Below are 25,648 nucleotides of genomic sequence, written 5' to 3'. Positions count from 1 at the left end.
AAATGTGGTTTTACTCAGGTACCATTCAACCGGAAAGGGTTAATGTAAACTTTCGTATTTCGCTTCATTTGACATTATCATAAACCGTTTGTAAAATTGTGAAATTTATATTATTAGTCACAAGAAAAAAAAGAAGGGTAGATAAGTAATGCAGTTTATAAAATTTGCATTTGGTAATTTTACTTATTGCCACGTTAACCAACATATTAAAATAAAATCAGAAAAAATAGTAGTAATAATAATAATAATAATTAAACCTTCAATTTTTTTCAAGTATCCGATATTTCAAAAATGCAAAAAAATATTCATAAGCAACGCATTCACTTTTATTTTATTTTTGAAACAAGCACGGGGGGAAGGGGAAAAAAAAAAAAAAAAAAAAAAAAAAAAAAGAGAGACAATTATTTACAATGTAACTAAAACAACCCTCCTATATCTATAGCGTAAGCCTTTTCCTCTGCACGTGACTAATTCTCATATTTTCCATCAAATTCATTTCTTTTATCATCGTTTTTACCCATTCTCCCCCTAAATTAAATTCGATTCGATTGATTTTATAATGTTATTATTATTTTCTCACATAGAAAGAAAATTCGCATCATTTTTCAAAATCGAAAAACATTAAAACGTCAATAAAAATTATACTGATTTTTTGTTTTTTTTTTTTAAAACCGTCCTCATCTGACATGAAAATCTCAAAAATTCTTATGAAAACTGCACGGGGATCAACAAATATGGTGGCGAACAAAATGATTTTGACAGTACAATTTGAATCACGGTTAAATTTACGGGTACTCTCCGAAAGAAAAAAATTAAATATACAAAAAAAAAAGTTTTTACAAAGCAAAAGCGAACAAATGCGAATGCCAATAAGAATTTTATTCGGGAAATTGATTGACTGATCAATCAAATCAAAATGCATTAATAGAAATTTAAATCTTTGAACGTGTTCATTTAAGAAAAATAATCATATTCATATACTGAAATAAATTTCTATTAAAAAAAAAAATTTTTCCCGAATAAAAAAAAAAAAAAAAAAAAAAAAAAAATATAAACTCACCCTTATTGTTTTTCAGCTCGAAATACACCGTTTCGATAACTTGGTGCGGTTCCACAACGTCCCACAAACCATCGCAACCCATAACAACAAAATGTTCCGATCCTGTGAGATCAATCACCCGAATTTCCGGTTCTGCACTTACATAAGGTTTTAGTTTTTTATCACCGATTGCACGAGATATAGCTAATCCTCCATTAACCCGATACATATTTTGAGATCTTAAAACACAGCCTCCGAGATTTTCAATTCTTTTACGTTCATCCGGCCTTTGGGGTTTATGCGGATCGACGAGGTACGCATAACTATCTTTTGCCACTAGCAAACCTTGCGAATCTCCCACCCAAGAGACGTATAATTTTTTTTCTACCGGTTGATAAAGTATTGCTAAAACGGCAGTTCCACTGTCATCGTTCTGCAAAACAAAAAAAAATCAAACAATTATTGAAAAATTATCAATAAATAAATTTTATGACTAAAATTATAAATATATATTATAATTATTTTTTTGTTTAGTAATGGATCCTAGACAACGATATTCCTCAATTTAAAATACCTTGTTAAAAAAAATTTTTTTTTCTTTTTTTTTAACAAGGTATAATTTTCAAAAAAGTCATAAATTTCAGGGAAAATAATATTTTAAAATTTTTTTTATATAAATAAAAACGATAAAACAATATAAAAAAAAATAAAAAGGGGATCATTACTTTTAAAAGAAATTTAAAAAATTATAGTATATAATTACAATAAAATGATTGCCTTAATTGTACCTTATTTTAAAAAACCACAATATTAAATAACCATAAAGCTAAATTTTTATCCTTAATTGGACTTTTTTGTTTTTTTTTTTTACTATAATATATTAAATTTTAAAATTTTTACATCAGTATTATTATTAAATAATTTTTAATAAAGGACATTTCGTTAATCATATTTTACCGTTTTTTTATTTTTTTTTTAAACAATTAATTTTTAAAAACCGTTTTAATAATATTTAATTTATGCTCTAATTATTATTAACGAAAACATCTCACCGATAACCTGTTAAATATGATACTAAATAAATGTATATCATTTATTTATTATTAATAAATAAATAAATAAATAAATTACTACTGAATATGTCAATTCTTTGAAATTTTTTGAAATTTTAATGAATACCTTTGAATTAAATCTAAGTTCAGTCTTTTCGTAAGCCTGAAAAAAGGCTTGAACCGGATCATCTGGATAAAATTCACTTTCTGCTAAAAACTGGTGTAAATGCGATACGGCAAAGCAAGCCGCATTAACTCCGGCATGACCGTCGAAAATGGCATAATACTCTGCCTCTGAATTACTTTGAATTCCGTGAAGTGTATTAAATCTAGGTAGACAAATATGACGATCTTCCATTCGTCGTCTGGTATGTTTCGTTGAATAAGTTGATATAAGAGTGTCTTGTACCGGACCCGGAAGACGGCTTAACGTTTCGTTGTCTATGTACCTTAGACATACCTCGGATATTTTGTCGTGCGTCTTTCTGTTGAGTTTTAAAGGCGTGTTTACTGAAATTAACAATAACAAAAAATTTGACTCTTTATATATATATATATATATATTTTTTACAATATTTTCTTACATTTTTTTTTTTCAAAAACTTCCTTTTACGAAGCATTTTAATTTTAAAAAATTCCAGCAATTCAACAAAAAAAAAAAAATTAATAATAATAATAATTTGTAAACATTTCATTACAATTTTGCTCATTTATCAGTCAAATATGAATTCAGCAGCAACCTGGGGGGAAAATGTTTTTTTTTTTTTTTTTTTCCTCGTAGCTTAACCTTATAATTTTATTTTAAAAAAAAAACTAGTAACTCTATAAAAATCTAAATAGTGTTAAATTTAATTCAAGTTAGTAAACTTACAAATATTTCAGTAAATACTAAAATATATAATTTTTTAAGCGTAATAATGCGTTTTTATATATAAACTAAAAAAATAACAAATTTAAATTATTAGCATGGAAAAGACAACAAGTATTTATTTATTTATTTTTTTTTTATATTGATTATAGAGGTCTGATAAAATTAATAATAAGATTAATTTTTGACATTTTTAAAGTAAAAAAAAAAAAAATTTCTAACGGTACCACGAATTTTTTTTTTTTTTTTTTTAAATCACAATAATAATGTAATTATATTGAATTAAAATAATAAATGGTTAATCAAATTTAATTTTTTACGTACGTAAAGATACGTTTAGTTCGTAAACTTTTATTTTTACACAAAAAAAAAATTAAAATTAAAAAAATTTATGCAATTGTTATAATGATATCATTTAATTCTTGTAGGTGGAAGACATTGAACTTATACAGGCCAATCATTTACATAGGGACATTTTATTTCCTTTTAAGAAGAGTGATAAATCTCTAAATAACAAAACATTAGTTTTGAATCTAAATTATTATCATTATGTCAAAAATTAAAAAAAAAAAAAAAAAACATATTTAATTTTTAATTTCGGCTTATTTTTATTTTTTTTTAGTTTACGACATAGTTTAAGCATAGATTTATTTTAAAAAATTACTTATAACTATTTTAATATTACATCGATGACAAATTTTTTTATTATAATCAATGAATTATTATTATTATTAAGTATTACTCATCGAGGATTGCTATTGTTAAACAAAGTGAACGATTTGCAATAAAATTTTGGGCTGTAATTTCAAACGTTCATTATTGAAATAAAAGTAATGTTAGAATAATGTCGACTCGTAATGTTTAATTAGTACAATTTTTAAATTAATTAATATAATATATATAAAATTTTGAAAAGAGGAAAAAAAAATTACCTATGCACTTTACCTCATGATAAGTAACAATGCAAACAAATGCAAAATAAATACCAATTAATATTAGTACATATATATATATAATAAATGGTTTGAAATTTGTGAAAGATAATTTTCATTAGTACAAAAATTAATTTACTTTGATAATTATTGTTATAGCATAATTAAAACCGCTTTAACAAAAGATATTTTTCAAGTAATTAAATGATTTATTAGCTTACCTTCTTCTGGTTCTTTTTTGGCTTCACATAATAATTCTTCAACCACAATTTTTGTTAATGGTACTATTAAGGATTTAGGACATCGTCTGAAAGAATATTAATGTTTAAATATGAATATTTTTATGATGAAATTTCCTTAAACCGTTTAACAAGTTGTAAATATTCAAGATAATGAATTTTTTAATAAGTAGTTTTACAATAATGTTAAAATTCTATCCTTTTTATACCAGTTACATTATTGAAACTTAGAAATGATTATTGGAAAAATAAATTAGATAAAGCATAATTGATTATTTAGTAAATTAATGTTAAATTTAAAATAGTTATTAATTTAAAAATTAATTCTGACATACAAAATTTTTTCGTGACAATTAACATGTATTACTGTTAAATTTCAAAGTTTTTGTCATTTGTAAATGAACAACGTAATGTATATAAAATATTTTAGGGAATAAAACAAAAAAACAAGTACCTTTCCGTCAAAAAGTTTATACATGATTGCATTGTTTCTCCTTTAAGTTCATCAAATGATAGATTATATATGTTAAGTCTTATTGGTCTGTGATCTTCTTTTTCTGAAGATTGGGCAAAATCTTCAAAAAACTGCCGGTAAACACAAATATAATCACTATCAGCCATTTTAAAAAACTTTAAATAATCTTTAAAAATAACAAACTACTAAGTTTTTCAAATGACAATAAAACTTAGCTTCCCGCTCATGTAGGTTTAGAAAGTAATTAACACAACAGTGCCAAGGTTAAGAAACTCCTTTTTCACGAATAATGTTGGTCTCGTGACAGGAAAATCATGTTAGCATCCTAATTAAAATTATATTCATATTTTATATTCAAATATTAATAAAATACATTGAAAGAAATAAAATAAATTTTTTTTTTATTTTACCAAAATTTTTTTCAAATTATAAATTTGATTTAATAATTTTATGAATTTAAAATAGCTCACATTACACTTTTTTTTTTTAAATTGAGCATATCCGGTAGAGTTTTAGTCGCCATTTTAGCGACGATTGCGAATATTGCGGAGTTAGATTAAATTTTCGTCGTTTCCGACGACAGGGAGCTATATCTCCCTTAAACTTGTCTTTTTATTATTTTAATTTATTTTAAATTTACAATTTATTAAATTATCGGTTGTCATTTTGACGTTTTTTTTTATTGCCAGTTGTCGAGAACCATGGATTTTTAAAATGAAGGGTCTGAAGGTTTTCATTGCGTCTCCATGCGGAGAATCTGCCTCATTCAAACCTGCTGTAGATGTTAGACGATTATTCTCAAATGGAAAAAAAACCAAGTGGCCGTTCAGTTTTACCTGCATCCAAAGCGGGAGGAACGGAAAGTAAAAAAAATTCAGGTCCGAATTTAGGCCTACTTCTTTTGTTCACATCTTGCCCAATTTTGTTTGCATATTTTGTATTTTTTTTCAATATTTTAGATGCCATCTCCAAACCATTTGGTAAATATAACAGACGTCGTGAGCCAATTGTTTACAATAATCCTAAAAATGAGCCACCTAGAAAATGCAATTCATCCAAAGGGGGAAAATATGCCGATAAAAGACCTAAACCTCGCAACCAGTTTCTTAACTGTGGAAAGGAGGATACCAAGGTGCTTAAATTTTTATTCTTACCATAACTTAAAGATGTTATTCAAGCATTATTGAACGTTATAATCTTCCATATTTAAATAAAAATCTTAAATATTAAAATAAATACTAAATTTACTAGGTAGTAAATGAAAAAACAGCAGAATATGGGTCTGTTTTTGTTCCTGGTAGTAAGAAGCAGAATTTAAATCATCTGCTTAATTTTCAATTCGCGCCCAGAGTAATTAGCAGAAGCTCTACAAACTGGAGTCAGTTTACTTCACCAAACTGGTTTGCCACTCAAAAGCACAAATACAATAAAGAACACTTTTTGCAAGCCAAGTAAGATATAAAAATTAATTACTAAAAGTAATTTAATTTTGTTATATTAATATTTTATTAATATAAATTTTCATCTTAGCTGTCAATTTGTTGTTAAAGAAGATGCTGATTACACTCCTCATCTTGTAGATCCTGATTTACTTGTCGAGTGGAATCAAATTGAACAAATTGTAAGTTTAAATAATTCATACATTAAAGTTAATTCATTAAATTATTGTTTATTGTATTATTGGATGAATATTATTTTTCTAAATTTTTATTTCAGAGACTTCAGTGTAGTGCACTTGTTTCATGTCCAATTTGTTTAGATACTCCAACAGCTGCTAAAATCACTAGATGTGGACATGTTTATTGTTGGTCTTGTATTTTACATTATTTGGCTCTCTCTGATAAAACTTGGAGAAAATGTCCCATTTGTTATGAAGCCATTCATAAAAATGATTTAAAAAGGTATAAAAAAATTCTAATAATAATTTTTTAATATTAAAAATTATTACTTTAAAAGACTAATCGATATTTTGATAAAAATAAAAAAGCGAAAAAAATTAATAATTTCATTGGGGTTTATTTTAATTTATAGTGTTGTTACATTGGCATATCCAGTTTACAATCTTGGTGAAGAAATTACTTTTAAACTAATGAAGAGAGATCGAGGATCACTTTTGCCCATACCTGTTGAAGAATGTAATCGAAAACCAATTACAGGGCTTTTGTCATTGACAGAAACTGAAATTGATATCACATATTCGAAACTTTTGCTTGCTAAACCTGAAGATGTTCTTTCTATAATTAAAATGGAAAAATTAGAGCTAGAGTCTCAGTTGGCAGATAATGAAGGATGCCCTGAAGTATGTTTTATTGAACAAGCCATGGAGTTATTGAAGGAAAGAGAAGCATTTGTTAAAAATGCCCTTAAAGAACCTGTTAATGAAGAAATACAAAAAAAACATATCATAAATGATTTAGTCAATGACTTTAACTCTTCAATTTTACTTCACGATGATGAAGATCATGTTAGAAAGGTTCGCTATGAAAGCGTATGCAGTGATGGAGGAACAGCTAGCGAAGAAGATTTTCCCAATGTTGCACCTGAAGATTTAGAAATATCACATAATACTGCAACAAAGCCATTTTATTTTTATCAAGGTAAATATTTTAAATGATAAGTTTTTCTTCTTTTTTTTTTTTTTTTTACATTCATACAATTTACAATCTGATTTTAGCTTCTGATGGTCAACATGTTTACTTGCATGCATTAAATGTAAAAATGCTAGAAATGCAATATGGATCTCTTGAAAATTGCCCATATCGTATAAGTGGCAAAATTTTGGAAAAGGAGGGAGGTTCCATGACGGAAGGACTAAGAAAACGACTTCGTTATCTTCAATATTTGCCGCTGACTTGTCAATTTGAAGTAGCAGAGATTAATATAGCACCCTATGTCTCGGATGAAGTTTTGTCCAGTTTTAAAGGACAGATTGAAGCGAGAATAAAAAGAAGAAACAGAAGAGCTCGTGAAGAAAAAAAAAGAGAACAAAAAATAAATGAAGAAGTAAATATGATATGGGGTAAAAAGCCGACACCAAAATTAAGGATAGAATCACATCGTCAATTTCCACTTTGTGGTAGTGGCTCCGATGAAGTTTTGTAAGTTTTAATTTTAATTTTTTTTTTTTTTTTTTTTTTTTTTTTGTACTCATATTTTGTGTACTGTTGTGTATGTTAAATTTAAATATTATTTTCAAAGGTCATATTTTCCACCATCTCCGACTGAGTCTAACATTGTCAGTCGCAGTCAATCTTTAAATAGTTTATCTTCCTCTGTTTCTACAACTTTAGACAACGTTTTTGAGCCAACAACTTCTAATATGATTGGAATGTCTTCATCCCTTGAACACACTGGACCATCCTTTGCTCAAGTATTTAGTTTTAAAAATAGAAAGAAAAAAAAAATTATTTTAAAATTTCTAAGAATAAATTTCAAGAGAATTTTTCTAAATTTAGATGCTTAAACAAGGATCGAGTCGTAGTTTCACACGTGATGTTTTGCCACCGGTTAAAAAGGACGAAAGCTATCATTCAAAATTGGATACGGGAGACAGTGAAAGTGAATTGGAGGGTTATGTGCCAGCTCCGAATTTCAATCAAAGTTTTAGTGACGCCATTGCCGTGGCTTTAGAAAAAGCTTCTTATAAACAGGATGAATTAGGTAAAAAAAAAATTTTATCTTTCCTGATAATTTAGATTGATATTGTAAAATTAATTTTTATTTTAATTTCTTTTTTAAAGTTTTATAACTGTTGGCAATGACCCCTTAATAAAAAGAAAATTTCATAATTACTTTTCTGTTTTAGATGACGCATCTAATAAGAAGAAAAAGAAAAAAAAGCCAAAAGTGTTATTTGCCACCGGAATGGCATGTTCAGCAAAGTAAATTGAGTTTAAAGAGCTTTGTTGGTAGTGCTAATTCTAACTAGTTTGTACTACTGATTTATAAAATGACAATTGAAAAAAAAATATGCGATTATTATTATTAACCTTTTGTTTTTTTTTTTTTTTTTTTTTTTTTTGAGGAGTTATTTTCTTATTTGTAACGTAAATTAAGTAAAAATTTAAAAAATATATATATAATATATATATAAAAAAAAAATAATAATAAAACAGGTGTCAATACCCTAGAATGAATATAAAAAAAAAAAAAAAAAAAAATTACTACATATATAATATGGGCTTTAAATGATTTGTCAAAAAAAAAAAAAGGCTTTTTTAAAATCTAAATAGGTCATAGATTTAAAATTTTATATAAAAAAAAAAAAAATGTTAATATAAAATGTTATGTAATGAGTTAAAAAAACTATTAATGTAATATAATTCAATTAAAAAAGCAATCCGAAGTCTAATTTTTATTTAAGAGAATTTTTTTAAAAACATTTTATTCAGATACAAATTTTTAAATTTTTTTATAAAATGATTGATAAATAAATTTTACTAATTTTTTCCCCTAAAATTTTAGTATTGAAGTACCGAGGTATAAAAAGAAAACGTAGAAAATGGAAATTTTTAAAATTATCTGTATTTTAACGATAAGCATAAATTGTTTTTTTTTTTTTCTCCAGTATAAACGACTGCAATTCAATGTCGTCACTGTCAAAATTTTATTTAATTACTGAATAAAAAAATTTGATGACAAGTAATATTTTTTATTATATAATTTAAATGATTAGGGGCCCTGATAATAAATTCAGTTGGAAATTTTTATTGATTAAGAAGGCATTGTGGGTCTTCTGCTGCCAAATCATCAACAATGGTTGCTTGTTAGATTATATTTCAAAAAATTAATACTTACACGGTTTTATGAATGTACAACACTACGCTATCATCATATTTTTTTCTCTACAAATTAAAATTTTTTTGTAAAACAAAGTTTATGTTGAACAATTATGTACTTTTTAAAATATTTAATTAGCATACTTAATATGCCTCCTTCTAAAAGTGGTTGTAATAAAGTTTTAGTTTATTCATTATTATTATTATTTATTTATTGTGAACAAGCTTCTAGCATTGGACAAGTTATGTATGCTATCAATGCTGGAGGGGATGCACACACCGACAGTTTTGGCATAAGATACGAAAGAGATCCTTTGATGGGTAAAATTGGAACTGCTTCCGATTTCGGCAAGCAATTGGTTATAGGTAGAGTGTCTCAAAATGATCAAATATTGTATCAAACGGAAAGATACCATCATAGTACGTTTGGATATGACATTCCGATAGTAGAAGATGGTGATTATGTACTTGTTTTAAAATTTAGTGAAGTTTATTTTAATGCTCCTAATATGAAAGTGTTTGACGTTGTTTTAAACGGGGATCACACCATTGTCGCAGACTTAGATATTTATGATAACGTGGGCAGAGGTGTGGCCCATGATGAGTATATTCCTTTTAGTGTGAATAGAGGTAGATTATTGTGCAGTGAAGAAGAATCAGACATAAGGGGTGGGAAAATCAGAGTGGAATTTATTAAAGGCTATAGAGATAACCCTAAAATAAATGCTATTTATGTTATGAAAGGAAATGTTGATGGTAAGTTTTTATCAATGGCAGTTATTAAAAATGCATAAGTGCACATTATAACACTTAAAATTTTGTTGTTTTTTTTTTTTTATTGCCATCACACATAAATTAATTTTTGATTGATTGTAGATGTACCAAAATTACCACCTATACCCAGTGAGCCTGATGTAGATGATTTTAAAGATGAAGAAGAAGAAAAAAAACAATCAAAAAGTCGAAGACCGAGTGGACCAAAAACACCAGATCCCTATCAAGGAGACGATCCCACTGCAATGCTTCCAGTCTTTGTTGTTATAGGAGCATTTATTCCTATATTGTTTTGCTTATGTAAACTTTGAATTAATTTTACATAAACAGCAATTTTGAAATAAAATAACCAATACCATTAGTATAAAATCATTTTGTATGGAAACAATTGTTTTAAAACTTTAAAATTTATATTTTATTGTTTAAGACTGAAATATTTTTAACAAAAGCAATGCAAATGCAACTTTGCAATTTTTGCAAAAAAAAAAAAAAAAGTGATTTGTCAATAAGTATCATGATCTTCTTAATGTTGTGAAAAAAATAACTTTGAACAATTTATTCAATATTTATTATTAAAATCTTATTTATGATGAAAAAAAAAAATTCATTCATTCTTTTTTTTTTTTTTTTTTTTACTTATGAATGAATGAATGAATTCTTATCGTGTGAAGTATTTTATTATTAAAAATTAATAAAATTTTACAACTTATTGTTAAAATTTGTAAAAAAAGTATTAGCAATCAAAGCAATTAATAATATTCAATCAATATATTTCAATAAAATAATAATCATTTAATAGTATTAAAAACTATTTACTTTTCTTATATATAAATATATATATAACAAATTTAGGTAAAATTATCAATGTAGGAATTTCTGTGCAATGTTTTAATCCTGTTTTATTTTAAATGTGTATTTTAAAATGATGAAATATTTACTTAAAATTGTTTAAATTATTATTAAATTAATTCAGTTGTTTTTGTTCGATTATATATTTTAATTAAATTATGTAAAAGTTTATTTGTAATTAATAAAAAATAAACTTTAAATTTTATCAATTTGAATTATAATTTTTTTTAAAATTATTTTTACTGTTTTAGTATTTATAAAAAAAATAAAATAAAAATTCAGAAGAAGAAATTATTTTTAAAAATTAATTATTCAGTTATGAATTTATTATCGAATCATAATTTATGATTTTGAATTATATTTAATTCACAATAAACTAAATCTATCATACCTAAACTAACACATCTCATAAATAACTTAATAGCAGTCATAAGCTATTTTTGCTTACTTATTGTTTAAAACTTATAAGTTTATTATTTTCCATATCCTTGTCCAAATTCTTTTGACCACTCTGGTAATTTTTGGTTCCAGTTTTTAGGAGGTTCCGTTCTAGTTTTCCAAACATCATTCGCTGCATGTTTGGCTAATCTTTCTTTTTTTAAATTTAATTCAGAAGTGATTATTCTGGCACAAGCATCAATGTCTCCCTCCTGGCATTTGTCACAGTCAGTCCATTTTGATTTATATATATCACAATCTTTTTCTACTCCTAAGAAATATTGTTGAAATCTACCTCTGATTGATTTACATTCCTTATATTCAATTTCATAATCATAACAATCCCTTATCTATTTTCAAAAAAAATTTGTTAAAACTTTGAGGTTAATTTCACCTTTTATAGGTAACCAGTTAAGGTTAATTTCATATTAAGGGTCTTATTGATCAAAATTAAAATTAAAAAAATACTTACCATTTCCAAATTACCTTCCACAACATCTTTTGGCGCGATTTCTGTTTTTTTATCTTTGTCTTCTATCATTATTTTTTGATAATTTTATCGTGTTTTATTTTATAAGTAACGAAGTTAAAAATTATTTAGAATATTTCCAATATATTAATCACTGATTTACTGAATATTTTTTTTCAAACGGTTTTCTAAAAACAAATTCTTATTAATGAAATTATTACCAGATTTTAGTTTGCTTAGTGTAATAAAAAAATATTTATTTTTCAAAAAGTTTACATTAAAAAAATTTAAATAAACATAAGTCCATGAACATTAAAATTTGTTTAAAAAGTTTACAATTCACGTAATGACGTTTAACGTTTTTAATTTAAATTTAAAAAAAAAAATTTTTACAAATTTTTAATTTTTGATATATAAATTGATAATTTATCAACATCTAATGCAAAATAAGGATAAATCAAATAATATCTCGGACAAAAATAATTAATTATTAAAATTTTTACATATATAATCAATAAATTAATCAGAACTAAAATGAATTTTTGTATGCTGTTTCAAATCAGGCATATGTTTGGGCTCATAATCACATTTATGACATTTTAACTTTTTGTCCAAAAAATTTTTATATTCTGATGTAGTTTTAAATGACAATTTTCCACTATTTTCAAGTTCTCTGATTACCATATCACTGGGTAAAAAAAATTCTGTTGTAAAACTATTCCAATGTTTTTTAGTTTTCATACAAGGCGAATCAAAATCTGTACTAATAACATGCAAATGTAATCTTATCATACTTGGAATTGAATGATAACCGATTAGAAAATTAACATTTTCATGTTTGTTACACAATTTTTCAGCTACTTCATGCATATGTTTTAATAAATCTAAATGTTTTACTTCTACACTTTTTATAGAAGGTAAATTTTTTTTCGGACAAACCAGATAATGAAAACTAGCTTTCGGATACAAATCATACAATGCAACTGTTGATTTATCTTCAAATACAATTAATTCAGGATCCTTCATGGCTTGTAATAAACCTTCACTCCAATGAGATTTTCCTTTCTTGGACTTGAGTTCATTTCTTATTTTTTTCAATTTTGTTTCCATTATTGTACAATAAAAAATTATAAAAGGGGAAAAAAACGGTTTTGTTTTTTTAATTAAAAAAAAAACTTGATGCATTCATATATTTCAAATTGTTTGAAGTTCAATAGTGCTTTAGATTACAAAGCAAAACAAAACCTCACAAAAGCAAAGTTTAGCCTGTAATTTTACGACATTAATTTAATCAGCATAAAAAAATAAGTGTTAATGAAAAAAAAAAAAAAAAAAAAAATTACTATTATAATTGTTCTTTTAAACAAAAGTACTAAAAAAAATAAAAAAAATAAATCTAGATAATTGGTCCAAGACCCGTGATTTCTCGTGGTACAACTTTAACCAACTCTGTATGTATTGACGCTCAATTTAATAAGAGCAGCAGACTTGGCAACATAAAAATTATGAATGTCCAAGCCGGCGTGACTTTTGTTGTCAGTTTAAAGTTTGATTTACAATTATTGAGTTTTTATTGAGTGACAGTTACATTAAATCATTTAAAACTAAGATTTATTATATATTAAATAAAATATTGTTAATATTGTATTATTTATTTGTGCGAAACGCGACATCACCTTGATTTAAAGATTTTAGTTAAAAAAAATTTTATTACAATTATACTAGTATTTACTAATAAAGTTTAGTTGTTAGCCCAATAAAAAAAGTCAATTTTATAAAAATGCCTACCGATGTGCCTTCAGCATCTAATTTTATTAAAAATGATTTACCGCCTGGACCTCTAACCTGTTATAGAAAGCAATCAACTTTCTGTTGGAGAAAAATGCAGGTGTTTTTAGAATCTGAAGATATTATTAATTATAAGGTTTGTTTTTCATTCATTTTATTATTATCAATTTTAATAATTTCAAAATACTCTCATAGATATTTTTAAATAATTAAAATGTAAATGTTTTTGATATTAGTATAAAATTTGGAAAACATTAGAAGGAGACCCTTTATTTCAACAAAGTCCTATTTCTTTACCTCATGAAGAATTCAGAAAATTAACTACATTAAGAGCCAATAGAATTAGGGATTATGATTTTTTAAACAGAGATGTGATTATGGAAAATCCAATTAGGGTAAGTCGAACCTTTTTTTTCTTTACTTTTTTTTTTTCAAAATACGAATAAGAATTCAATAGCTTTAAAAATTATATGCGAACATGACAAATAAATTTTTATTTTGAATTTGAAAAGGCTAGGACTGTAATAAAAAAAAAAAAAAAAAAAAAAAAACTTAATTACAAAATAAAAATAAATAATTAATTAAAGTTTTAATTTAAACAATTCAAAACAAATATTTGATAAGTTTAATCAATTATTTGTCTATAAATATTTACACAATTGTACTTACAAACTTTTATTTAATTTTAGTTTATGATCTCCATTGGAGCTTTGACAATGTATGATGCTAGTGCCTTAATAAAATATATCATTCCAGCCCATTTTTTTAACAACAGCATTCAAGGATTAGGTTCTAAAATACATAGTGACGTTATTAAAAAAATTGAAAACGAAGAAATAATTGGATGTTTTGCTTTAACCGAGGTTTCACATGGTACTAATGTGAAAAAAATGAGAACAACAGCTACATTCGATAAAGAAACTCAAGAATTTATTTTAAATACTCCAGATTTTGAAGCTGCAAAATGTTGGGCTGGAAGTTTGGGTACTAAAAAATTTTCGAATATTTGACTCATTTTTCTTGTGATTGTGAAATTTTAATTTTTGAACATTGTTCAGGATCCTCTGCTACGCATGCCACAGTTTATGCTCAGTTGTTCACACCTGATGGTGTTTGTCATGGATTACACGGGTTTTACACTCCTCTTAGAGATCCAAACACGATGCTGGCATATCCTGGTGTTGTTCTCGGAGACATGGGTGAAAAATTAGGTTTAAATGGTGTTGACAATGGTTTTGCTATTTTTAACAATTATAGGATACCTAAAGATAGTTTACTAGATAAAAATGGAAAGGTATCCTCAAGCGGAAAATATATTTCTTGTATCAAAGATCCTAGAAAACGATTTGGTAAGGACTTGATTTTTACAATGCTTTTATTTTTAAGGTTTTCTATTATAATTAATCATATATTTGGTAAAATATATATATAATAATATACATTACTAAAATATATTATAGAGAGAAAATAGAGAGTGTTTAGTATTAAAAACTCTGCAAAAATTAAATTTAATAATTTTTCAACAGGAGCATCATTGGGTTCATTAGTGGCTGGAAGAATGGCAATAGTTAATATTTGCACTGGAAATTTGGTCAAAGCCATTTCCATAGCCATAAGATATTCTTCAGTCAGAAAACAATTTGGTCCTGATGAAGATGAGCTTCCAGTTATTGAATATCAGCTTCAGGTTTAGCAAAAATAAATTTTTTTTTTTTTAAACAGTTATTTTTTTTCTTTTGTATTTAATTTTTAATGAAAACAAAAAAATATATTTTCCAGCAATGGAGGTTATTTCCTTACTTAGCGGATGCTTATGCATTTATGGTATTAGCAGTTGCAACTTCTCAAGCTTTCGTGGATTTCAATATCCTTGTTGCTTTTAAAAACATGGAAGAATTGGTAATTTTTTTCAAATATTGTTTAAAAAAATTTTACAATTATCAATAATTCTGTTTTTTCTCTCTCTCTCTCTCTCTCTCCCTCCATAGAACGTTTTCGGTGTAGAACTTCATGCTCTTATGTCATCTGCAAAGCCACTTGTCAGTTGGGCAGCACAACATGGAGTACAAGAAGCTAGAGAAGCTTGTGGAGGACACGGGTATTTAAAATGTACGCCATGAAAATTATTTTACAAAAAGTTTTTTGGGGGGAAAATAAAAAAAAAAGTAAAAGTAAATTTGTATGGTTTCAGGCTCCGGTTTTGGATCTTTGAGAAATGACAATGATGCAAATTGCACCTACGAAGGTGATAATAATGTTTTGATGCAACAAAGTAGTAATTGGTTGCTAAGCTTGTTTAAAAAATTAGACACTCCTTTTGAATCTCCATTGGGATCAGTGAAATTTCTATACAAGGAAAAATCTTTTCCTTCACCCACAACGGTCGATGAAATGTGCCAAATTCCAGGTTTTGTGCAATTTCTCGTTTAATTTTTTATTATTATTATAATTAAAAATATTACAAACAATAATTTTTTATTTTTAGTGATAATATCCATGTACGAATGGCTTTTGCTCAGGTTATTAAGCGAAACTCAAAGAATATACGAAGAAAATCTTAAAAATAATCAAAACGATTCGTTCACGGCTAAAAACAATTGTCAAGTTTTTTATGCTAGAACATTATCATTAGCTTACATCGAGGTAACATAAAAAAAAATAAATTTTTTCAAATGTATTAAATTAAATATATAATTTAATTTTTTTGTAAAATAAATTTTAGCATTACGTTTTGTTAATATGTTGGAATAAGATACAAGATGCCGGACAGGAATTTTTTAACGAAGTCAATATTTTTAAAAAATTGGTGTCGTTGTTCGGTTTGCATCATTTACAACGTCATTTATCTGATTTTTACGAGGGAGGTTTCACGAAAGGTCCACTCTTATCCCTTTTAATTAAAAAAGCAATTTTAAAATTATGCGAGGACATAAAACCGGATGCAGTTAGTTTAATTGACGCCATTGCTCCACCGGATTTCATATTGAATTCGGCCATCGGTAAATCTGACGGCGAGGTAAACGAATTTATTATTTTATTTTAAGGATTAATAATAATTTTTTTAAAATTAAATTACTTAAATTTATCCTTTTTTTTTTAACTCGTAGATTTATAAAAATCTTCAAGCGGCTTTTTTGCAAAATCCGGGAGTGACTCAAAGACCCGAATGGTGGAGAGAAATGACAAAAAAATTCAGATCAAGGCTTTAAGTTTTTAAGTTTTTTTTTTTTTTTTTTTTTTTCAAGTAAATTTTTTTAACTTTTGCATAAATTCGTACATTATCTTTTCCCCCCTTCCCCCTCCCCCCCTCCGTAAATATTTGATGATGATGATAATAATCCTTTTGAAAGAAAAATTATGTAAATTTTCCACATTATTGATTTTTACTGTACCTGATTTCTATTGTAAAATGTAGATGGACGTCAAAAATTACTTTTAAATTTTGAAAGAAAAGAGAAAAAAACATAATTTATCGTTAAAATAATTTTAAAAAATTATGTACGTGTTAAAAAAAAACGGTTATTTATTTTATTTGTTTAAAAAAAAATTTTTTTTAAATGGTGGAAGCCTTACTTACGAATTTTTCAACGATGTTTTAAATTTAATTTAATTTTAATTAAAATAAACTAATCAAATTAATTAAAATAAATAAATATATATATATAGATCATGAATGACGTTTGAAAATTAATGTTAATAATTGTTTATTTAAATTAAATAAAATAAATATTTGTGTCAAACAGTTACCTACTACTATCTTATTAAAAAGTATTTTATTTAATTTCAATAATAAATTGTAAATTTTTTTTTTTTTTTTTTTTTAATTGTGAATGCTTTTATTTTATTATAAGGGAATAATATTAATTTAAAGTTTAATTTAACAATAATAATAATAATAATAATCGATTATTAATCATTTTTGTTTGTTTGAAATGTAATTTATCATTTGATTTCTAAACTAACTATTATTAATTTTTCTTTTTTTTTTTTTTTGTTAATCGATAAATAAAAATTAAAATGAAAATTTTAAATGGATTTTAAATATAATGAAATATTTTAACAAATTTATTATATAAAATCTTTTTTTTTTTTTTTTTTTTAATTGTTAGTTGCTATATTTTATTTTATTATTATTATTTTTTTTTTGTCGCTTCGATGTTTTAAAAATAAATTTAAATTTAATTTTATAAATAATTATAATTATATATTTTTTTTTAATATTAAATACTTTTTTTTTCTTTTTCTCACTGCCAAAAAAAAAGTATTTTAGTCGTATAATGACTACCTCTTCTCAAGTCACCACGTGAATTATTAATAATTTATGTAATAAAAAATGTATTTATTATTAAAAAAAAAAAAAAAAAAATTGTATAAATTACTAATATATATTAACATAATGCTGTTGAAAAAAATTTTTTTTTTTTGTATTCTTTATTGAATTTCGTTTTTTTTTTTTTTTTTTTAAATTAAATAATAAATGAATTTATATATAAATCACAATTTTGAATTCATGTTATCTTGCCAATTTGTTATTTCTTGCCACCAACCCGGTCTACTAAATGTTTTTTCGCTTTGAAACATTTTATTTTCAATATTTTTATAAACGTTACCATCCGATTTACCCAAAACGGAATTTAATATAAAATCAGGGGGAGCTAATACGTCGACCAAAGATACAACTTCTACTTTAAGTTCTTTACACAGTTTTAAAATGCCATCTCTGACGAATTGTGCCGGATTTGGACCATTACAATAACCACCTGTATCAATCAAATTTGTCAAATATTATTTAAAAAACATTAAAATATTGACAAAAAATTTTTTTTAAAAAGTTAAAACTAACCTTGATAAAGTATGGACATGTGTTGATCTAAACTCCAAAGTCCGTATAGTGAACATAATTTTAATAAAACATCTTGCAATTTTTTATCTAAACTGGATAATGTTGCCTTTTCTAAAAATTTTACTAATACGTAACGCTAAAAAAAAAAATTAATTTGTAATTAAATACATATATTATTTTATAATTTAATAAAATAAATAAATAAATAAGTAAAGAAACCTCTGCAAATGCTATAGACATCGTTCTGGCAAAATAAACTTGACTCTCGTTGAATGCAGTAAATTGATCGAATTTTTTTAAATTTTCTTGCCATCGATCAAATGTAGTTTTCAACAACCAACAAACAAGCCAATCGTACGCTTGAATAATATCTGTAAAAAAATTTTTTTAAAAATAATACCTCTAATTTAAAAAAAAAAAACAACGTAATAGTAAAGTAAAAACTAACTTTCAGGTTTACTTGTTTCTTCTAAAGTTTTACAAGTGAATGACTTTAGTAAAAGTTCTGAAAAATTATTTAGAAAATCCGCAGAGTGTAGAGGAGTCGAAATTGTTTTTTTTTCTAATAAATTTTTATATAAATTCAACAGCCACTTGCTAGTTTGTTGTATCAGAACATTATTTTCACCTTCGTATGTACAATTGGCATCGTTTTCGTTTCTTAAATCACCCAATCTCGAAGCTTTTAAATATCCATGACCTCCGCAAGCTTCTCTGCATTCCTGTATTCCTCTTTGACTGATCCAACTAAACAATGGTTTTCCCGCTGACGATATGCTATGAATTTCAACACCTAATTCATCCTGAAAATTTATAATTTTTATTCCAAAAACTTATTTCGAAAATACAATGATGAAAAAGGTATATTTGTCACGAACCAAATTCTCTTCTCCTACAAATTTTTTAAATTGAAACCAACTCAATTCGTACGTAAAATAATCGGAAAAAATTTTAAATGCATACACGACAGCTACGTATGGTATCAATCTCCATTGTTGAAGTTGATATTCAAGAACGGGAATTTCTTCATCATTAATTCCAAATTGTTTTCTAACAGCTGAATACCTCACGGCAATTGTTACGGACATTGAAAAATATGCAACACAAATTGACATGATCATTACTCTTCCACCGGATAAAGCACCTAAACTAGCTCCTAAAAATTACAAAAAAAAAAAATTATAATTTAATAATAATAATAATAATTTAATAAATAAAAACGTTAAGAAAATTTATATGATTGATACTCACCAATTTGTTTTCTTCGGTCTTTAAATTTACTTATAAATTTTCCATCTGGAGTTATTTTCCCATTTTTATTTAATAAATTATCTTTTGGTATACGATATTTATTAAAAAATATAAATCTGAAATTTTTATAAAATAAATTTAAAAAATAATAAGTGTCTTGAAACTTAATTTTTTATTTAAATTTTCCAAAAAAAAAAAAAAAAAAATTTTAATAATGAATGTATTAAATTGAAAATTTTCTGTTAAAAATTGTAAGACTCTATTTTTTCAAACCAACCCATTATCGACTCCATTAAGTCCAATTTTTTCTCCCATATCTCCAACAGTTAATCCTGGATAAGGTAGTAGAGTTTTTGGATCACGTACGGGAACAACAAACCAATTATGACCGTGATCTTTTCCATCGGGAGTTAGTAATTTGGCATAAACTACAGCGTGGGTACTACATTTTCCTAAAATTTAAGCCGCATAATAATAAATAAATATTGTAATAATAAATTTTAAAATAATGTTCAAATATCTACCCAGATTGCCAACCCAACATTTGGCAGCTTCAAAATCCGGAGAATTAAGTACAAATTCTTGCGTTTCAGGATCGTAGACAGCTTCTGTTCTCATACCTTTTGTGTTGGTACCGTGAGAAATTTCGGTTAGGGCAAAGCACCCTGCTATCTAAAATATTTAATAAGGAATTAGTCATTATGTGTAACACGTAAAAACGTTTTTTATGAAAGGATCATACTTTTCCCGAGTCAACATCATCAGCGAAAAATGATTGTTTTTCCGACCCCAAACTTCGTATTGTATTACCAAAAAGTCCAAAAGTTAAAGAATATTTAATAGCTAATGATGCATCGTATTGAAACATTGCAGAATATATAATCATTGGCTAAAAATATAAATTATTTAAATTTTATTTATTCAATTAAAAAAATTTAATTAAAATCAATAAAATTAGTCTTAAATTTTACTTACAAGTCTTGGCTCTGAAGCTACTTTTTCCCAAGTGAGAAATTTTGCATTGAAAACTTGATACATTCTAAAAGATGTAAGCCTTCTTTGATCATCCAAGCTTAAAGTTTCTAAAGGTTGATGAAAAGCTGGATGCTTTTCAACAAAATTCCAAAATTGCAACTGTAAATTTGTTTTTTTTAAAATAAAATATTACTTTACTACATTAGTAGTTATTGAGAATAGGTTTAGTAAAAGTTAAACAAAATATTTTGAATAATTACTCATTTTTAAAATCAACTTCTCATGCGATAAATAATTTTAATAGTTGTTGAAAAAAAAACAAAGATTAGTTTTAGTTAAACTTAAACAATCAACAATCATATTTCATTTTCAAAAAAAAAAAATTATTAGTTTTTCAAACTTTTATGGAATTCTATTTAAAATTTCCGCGATGTAGTAAATCAAATGCCTTAAAATCAAAAAAATTATGTTGGTACCCTTTTCTTTTTTATTTTCGGGGCCTTTCAAACATTAAAAAGCGGATAAAATACATTTTTTTGAATGTTAATAAAAAAAAATTAACAGCATACAAATTAAAAATTAAATTTTCTTATTACAAAAAATTCTTATTGAAAAACTTTTACCTTATATTTCAAAAGTTCTTTTTCCTCTAAATAAATTTTTAATTTTTTCCAATCGAAGCTTGCTTGATTTCGATATTTAGTCAAAGGTCCGGAAGGTAAGTCGTTTATGATAAGTGGTTCATCCATTTTTTAATACTGAAACGAATATTTTAAGTTTATTTTTTTTTGATTATATATTTTTATACTTATTATATTTCATTCATGCAACATCTTAAATAAATTAAAACCGATTGATAGAATAAATTTTCGATATGATTTTTCATCAATTTTTTTTTTTATGTTCATCATAGCCACAGTTGAGTGAACTTTGAACGATCATTCAAAAGTCAAAAAAAGTTAACAATAACTAAAAAAAAATATTCGTTAATCCATATATAAAATGTAGTATTGTAACTCTAAAGTTTAAATAGCAACTTTTAGTTTTATTACATAATAATTTAAATTAAAAACCGTTCTTTTAAAACATTCATAGATAACTGTAATAGGTCATAACTTGTTAAATTGAATTTATCTTTAAGAGATTCAATTAACAAAGACAGCTATGTAAAATATAACGAAATAATATTTCAAAAACATTTATTAAAATCCTACAATTAATTAATTTTAGTCACAAAAATAAGAATTAAAATAAAAAAAAAAAAAAATAAATGTTAACTCACCTTAATAATTATCATTCATACAACGTAAGATCCTAATTTGTAAATTCAAATGGAGGGGGGAATTAATAAAAAGTGACATCTATCCGAGAAAATTTGTACTTGATAATTTTCAACTGAGTTTTCAAATGTGATAAAACTTTGTGAAAAATAAAATGAAATTACAAATAAATTCAACAAGTTTAAAACAGATTAAATCTATTTTAAACATTATTATGGTAAGTTCGCTTAGAATTAATAATTAAAAACTCTTTTTTGCCAATTAAATTTCCTTTAAAATAACATTTGCATGAAACATGCAAATGTCAAAGTAAAATTCAATTTAACTAACTTTTAACTAAACAAAATTTTAAGACTAATTTCATTTGTACTTTTAAAATGGCATGAAAATTATATTTTTTAAAATGTATTTAAATCCTTGGTAGTTTCATTTTTATATCGTTATTAGTATTTATTGGCAAAGCTCGAGGAAAAGGGTGAGTAAAAAAATATTTCATTAGAATATTGCAACTTGTATGTTTTAATCCATTAAAAATTACAAACAAGGAAAATATTTTCAAAAATAAGAATTATTGCAATGATTTAAAAAAAAAAAAAGAAATTTATTTGAATAAATGAAGCTATTTCAAGAAAAAGGTTTAACATTTTCCATTGAGTAAAAAATTTAATGTCATAAATAATTATTTCCATATAGTTTATTCAAAATTTTTTTTCGGTTTACACTTGAAATATCATTAAATTTTATTATTTATGATTATGTTTATAAATGAATAATTAATTATTATTATTAATTTATGAAAATTTATTCAACATGTTGGTCCTCAACAATGCCATCAATCATACGATTTAAAAATACATTTTTTGATAATTTAATTAATTTACAATTTTACATAATGTTTCACTTTTATTAACATTCTTCATTATTTTCCAGTATAAATTCAATTCTAGATTACCACGAAGATTATTTACTTCATCCCGATTTGGAACCTCTTGTAACATCGATAATTTTAAAAACTGGAAATTTCAAATGTTTGGCCATCATATGCGATGAATTATACCAAGATGTATTTGGAAGTTATTTTTTTCATAAAATTACCCAAGCGACTTTTTTTAAAATACTCATCAATGATACAGAAGATCTGATATCGCCAAATTACAACACACTATCCACAATAAAAAAAGTTAGAAGAAATGGTTGCCCGATTTACATTATATTTTTAGCAAATGGAAAACAAGTGAAACGTTTTTTGCACTTTGGTGATAAGTAATTATAAATTTTTTTCAACTTGATGCATTATTTATTATTAAAAAAAAAAAAATGTCTCTTCTTTCTCGAATCCAAGATAAACAATAGTAAATCCTTTATTTAATATGTGATGTAATATCGAAATAGTATCCTTAATAGATTTCTTCTTGCAAAATCGTCTAATCTTTAGAAATATTTTTTAGGTACCGAGATCTAGACGTCAGAGCCAATTTCATCCTTTTATACGACGATCGACTTTTTGAACCTGATCTTTTTTACCTGTGGAAAAAAATGATAAATGTAGTTTTTATAAGAAAGTTTTCAGGTGGAGAGAGGAGTTCGAGTAACTGGTAATTGAATGTGAACATTCTAATATAAACACGGAGAAACTCTGAATTTTTTTTCCCGTTATTTAAGGTACGAATTATCAACGGTACCATTTCCAGCACCCATCAAAGAAGTTTTAATTCCGAGACGATTAGATATATGGCGAAGAGGATATTTTTATTCCAACGTTGAACTCTTTCGAGAAAAAACCTCAAATTTAAGAAGTCAAATTTTTAGAGTTATTACATTTCAACATGTTCCGTCTGCTTTTAAAATGCCTGGTCCGGTTATGTCGGATGATGTAACGTTAGAAGGAACCCTACCCATCGGGTACACTGGTTTAGAAATAGAAGTAATATAAATTAACACATAAATTTTTTTTTTTTTTTTTTTTTTTAGATTTTATAAGTTTGTTAGTTTTTTTGTTTTTTTTTTTTTTTTTTTCATTCTATAGGTTTTAAACACGTTATCGATAATAATGAATTTTGTAGCAGAAGTATATGACGTACCATCAAGTGAAAAATGGGGATGGAAGCAAGTGAATGGATCTTATTCAGGGCTTTTAGGTGAAATCGTAAGTGGGAGAGCTGACATAGCTTTGGGAAATCTTTACTATACGCCCTATCACTTGGGTCTCATGGATTTAACCATACCTTACAATACTCAATGTTTAACATTTTTAACACCGGAATTACTGACGGACAATTCTTGGGAAACGCTTCTATTACCTTTCAGGTACAATATTTGACGGTTCGCAGTATGTTACGCGTTAGTAATTTTATCATTTTTGTTTTAACAGAGGCTATTTATGGCTTGGAGTATTTTTGTCCATAATAACTGCTGGTATTGCTTTCGTCTCTCTAGCGAAATTTCATCGTAGATTTGGTTATGATATCACGCAAAGTATTATTTATTCGAAAGGAAAGCATAAAAGTCGTCCGAAAATACTGTATAAAAAAAGAAAAAAAAATTTAATGGGTCTCTATCAATTTGAAAATCCCATAAACAGTTATTTGTACACGTACAGCATGATATTACAAGTCTCACTACCGAAACTACCACAAGGTTGGGCTTTACGAATATTTACCGGATGGTGGTGGATTTATTGCATACTCCTTGCCGTAGCGTACAGGGCAAGTATGACATCCATATTAGCAAATCCAAGTCCAAGGTAATAATATAAACGATGCGATATTTTATACCGTTTTTAACATGGTTCTTTAAAAAATAATGATTATATACAGAGTAACGATAGATACTTTAGAACAACTGGCAGAAAGTCAAATATCTGTCGGAGGATGGGGAGAAGAAATAAAACTTTTTTTTGAAACTTCATTGGATGCTGCCGGACAAACGATCAGTCGTAAATTCGAAATCGAAAATGATATTGATAAGGCTGTCGAAAGGGTAGCAGACGGAAATTTTGCTTATTATGAAAATATTTTTTTTCTAAGACACGCGAGCGTACATAAAAAAATGCTCATATTAGGTAATAAAAAATTTTATTTTTTTTTGAAAGTTATTTTTTAAATGTAAATGATGATTTTTGCTCTATTTTGCTTTAGAAGAAGAAGCCATAACTAAAAAACCTAAAGAAGAAAATGAAAAAAAAAATGAATTTCAAAAAAGTTTACACATAATGAAAGATTGCGTCATAAATATGCCCATATCTTTAGGATTGCAAAAAAATTCTCCTTTGAAACCGAGAATTGATAAATTCTTACAAATGATCATAGAAGCAGGTTTGGTTAAAAAATGGTTGAATGATGCCATGTCTCAAGTACTAAGGGCGGATGCAGGCAGTGAAGAGGAACCAATAAAAGCTTTTATGAATTTAAAGAAATTGTATGGTGCCTTAGTTACTTTAGGTATCGGGTACGGTTTGAGCATATTAATACTAATAATTGAAAAAATTATTTGGCATTTCACGGTCGTTAAGAGTCCATTTTACGATAAATACTCAAACTCGGTAATAAAAATCGTAAAAACTTGAGTAGTATTAATAAAATTTTAATAAGTTACCTAA

General features: G+C 25.6%; 7 protein-coding genes across 7 annotated transcripts; 4 read left to right on the top strand and 3 right to left on the bottom strand.

Annotated features, from left to right (window-relative positions):
- Window positions 1–436: 436 nt before the first annotated feature.
- Window positions 437–4,751, bottom strand: Phum_PHUM320130 (calmodulin-dependent protein kinase phosphatase, putative; the record flags this gene model as incomplete). Its single annotated transcript, XM_002427415.1, has 5 exons — window positions 437–528; window positions 1,061–1,472; window positions 2,219–2,601; window positions 4,113–4,198; window positions 4,585–4,751. 5 exons carry the CDS (start codon window positions 4,749–4,751, stop codon window positions 437–439), a joined length of 1,140 nt encoding a protein of 379 aa, XP_002427460.1.
- A 635-nt stretch (window positions 4,752–5,386) lies between these two features.
- Window positions 5,387–8,490, top strand: Phum_PHUM320120 (RING finger protein, putative; the record flags this gene model as incomplete). The annotated part of the gene is made up of 10 exons (XM_002427414.1): window positions 5,387–5,483; window positions 5,565–5,737; window positions 5,857–6,056; window positions 6,136–6,226; window positions 6,322–6,506; window positions 6,637–7,202; window positions 7,280–7,703; window positions 7,804–7,975; window positions 8,061–8,265; window positions 8,411–8,490. 10 exons carry the CDS (start codon window positions 5,387–5,389, stop codon window positions 8,488–8,490), a joined length of 2,193 nt encoding a protein of 730 aa, XP_002427459.1.
- A 1,042-nt stretch (window positions 8,491–9,532) lies between these two features.
- On the top strand, window positions 9,533–10,468 carry Phum_PHUM320110 (uncharacterized protein; the record flags this gene model as incomplete). Its single annotated transcript, XM_002427413.1, has 2 exons — window positions 9,533–10,139; window positions 10,260–10,468. 2 exons carry the CDS (start codon window positions 9,533–9,535, stop codon window positions 10,466–10,468), a joined length of 816 nt encoding a protein of 271 aa, XP_002427458.1.
- A 1,964-nt stretch (window positions 10,469–12,432) lies between these two features.
- Phum_PHUM320100 (aprataxin, putative) lies at window positions 12,433–13,023 on the bottom strand (the record flags this gene model as incomplete). Its single annotated transcript, XM_002427412.1, has 1 exon — window positions 12,433–13,023. One exon carries the CDS (start codon window positions 13,021–13,023, stop codon window positions 12,433–12,435), a length of 591 nt encoding a protein of 196 aa, XP_002427457.1.
- Window positions 13,024–13,693: 670 nt separating this feature from the next.
- Phum_PHUM320090 (Acyl-coenzyme A oxidase 3, peroxisomal, putative) lies at window positions 13,694–16,910 on the top strand (the record flags this gene model as incomplete). The annotated part of the gene is made up of 11 exons (XM_002427411.1): window positions 13,694–13,837; window positions 13,938–14,096; window positions 14,391–14,685; window positions 14,760–15,050; window positions 15,228–15,388; window positions 15,481–15,600; window positions 15,690–15,810; window positions 15,893–16,108; window positions 16,187–16,344; window positions 16,424–16,717; window positions 16,809–16,910. The coding sequence occupies 11 exons, from the start codon at window positions 13,694–13,696 to the stop codon at window positions 16,908–16,910; spliced, it is 2,061 nt and encodes a 686-aa protein (XP_002427456.1).
- Window positions 16,911–18,230: 1,320 nt separating this feature from the next.
- Window positions 18,231–21,519, bottom strand: Phum_PHUM320080 (Acyl-coenzyme A oxidase 3, peroxisomal, putative; the record flags this gene model as incomplete). Its single annotated transcript, XM_002427410.1, has 12 exons — window positions 18,231–18,271; window positions 18,312–18,461; window positions 18,545–18,680; window positions 18,764–18,915; window positions 18,993–19,347; window positions 19,423–19,700; window positions 19,796–19,911; window positions 20,073–20,247; window positions 20,320–20,467; window positions 20,538–20,684; window positions 20,771–20,929; window positions 21,394–21,519. The coding sequence occupies 12 exons, from the start codon at window positions 21,517–21,519 to the stop codon at window positions 18,231–18,233; spliced, it is 1,983 nt and encodes a 660-aa protein (XP_002427455.1).
- Window positions 21,520–22,345: 826 nt separating this feature from the next.
- Phum_PHUM320070 (glutamate receptor 4 precursor, putative) lies at window positions 22,346–25,615 on the top strand (the record flags this gene model as incomplete). Its single annotated transcript, XM_002427409.1, has 9 exons — window positions 22,346–22,359; window positions 22,981–23,313; window positions 23,499–23,645; window positions 23,713–23,903; window positions 23,937–23,974; window positions 24,077–24,357; window positions 24,422–24,793; window positions 24,867–25,111; window positions 25,194–25,615. 9 exons carry the CDS (start codon window positions 22,346–22,348, stop codon window positions 25,613–25,615), a joined length of 2,043 nt encoding a protein of 680 aa, XP_002427454.1.
- Window positions 25,616–25,648: the final 33 nt, after the last annotated feature.

Source organism: Pediculus humanus, genomic scaffold (genome assembly GCF_000006295.1).
Source record: "Pediculus humanus corporis 1103172107729 genomic scaffold, whole genome shotgun sequence".
NCBI lineage: Eukaryota > Metazoa > Arthropoda > Insecta > Psocodea > Pediculidae > Pediculus > Pediculus humanus.
This window is presented reverse-complemented; position numbering and strand designations above follow the sequence as displayed.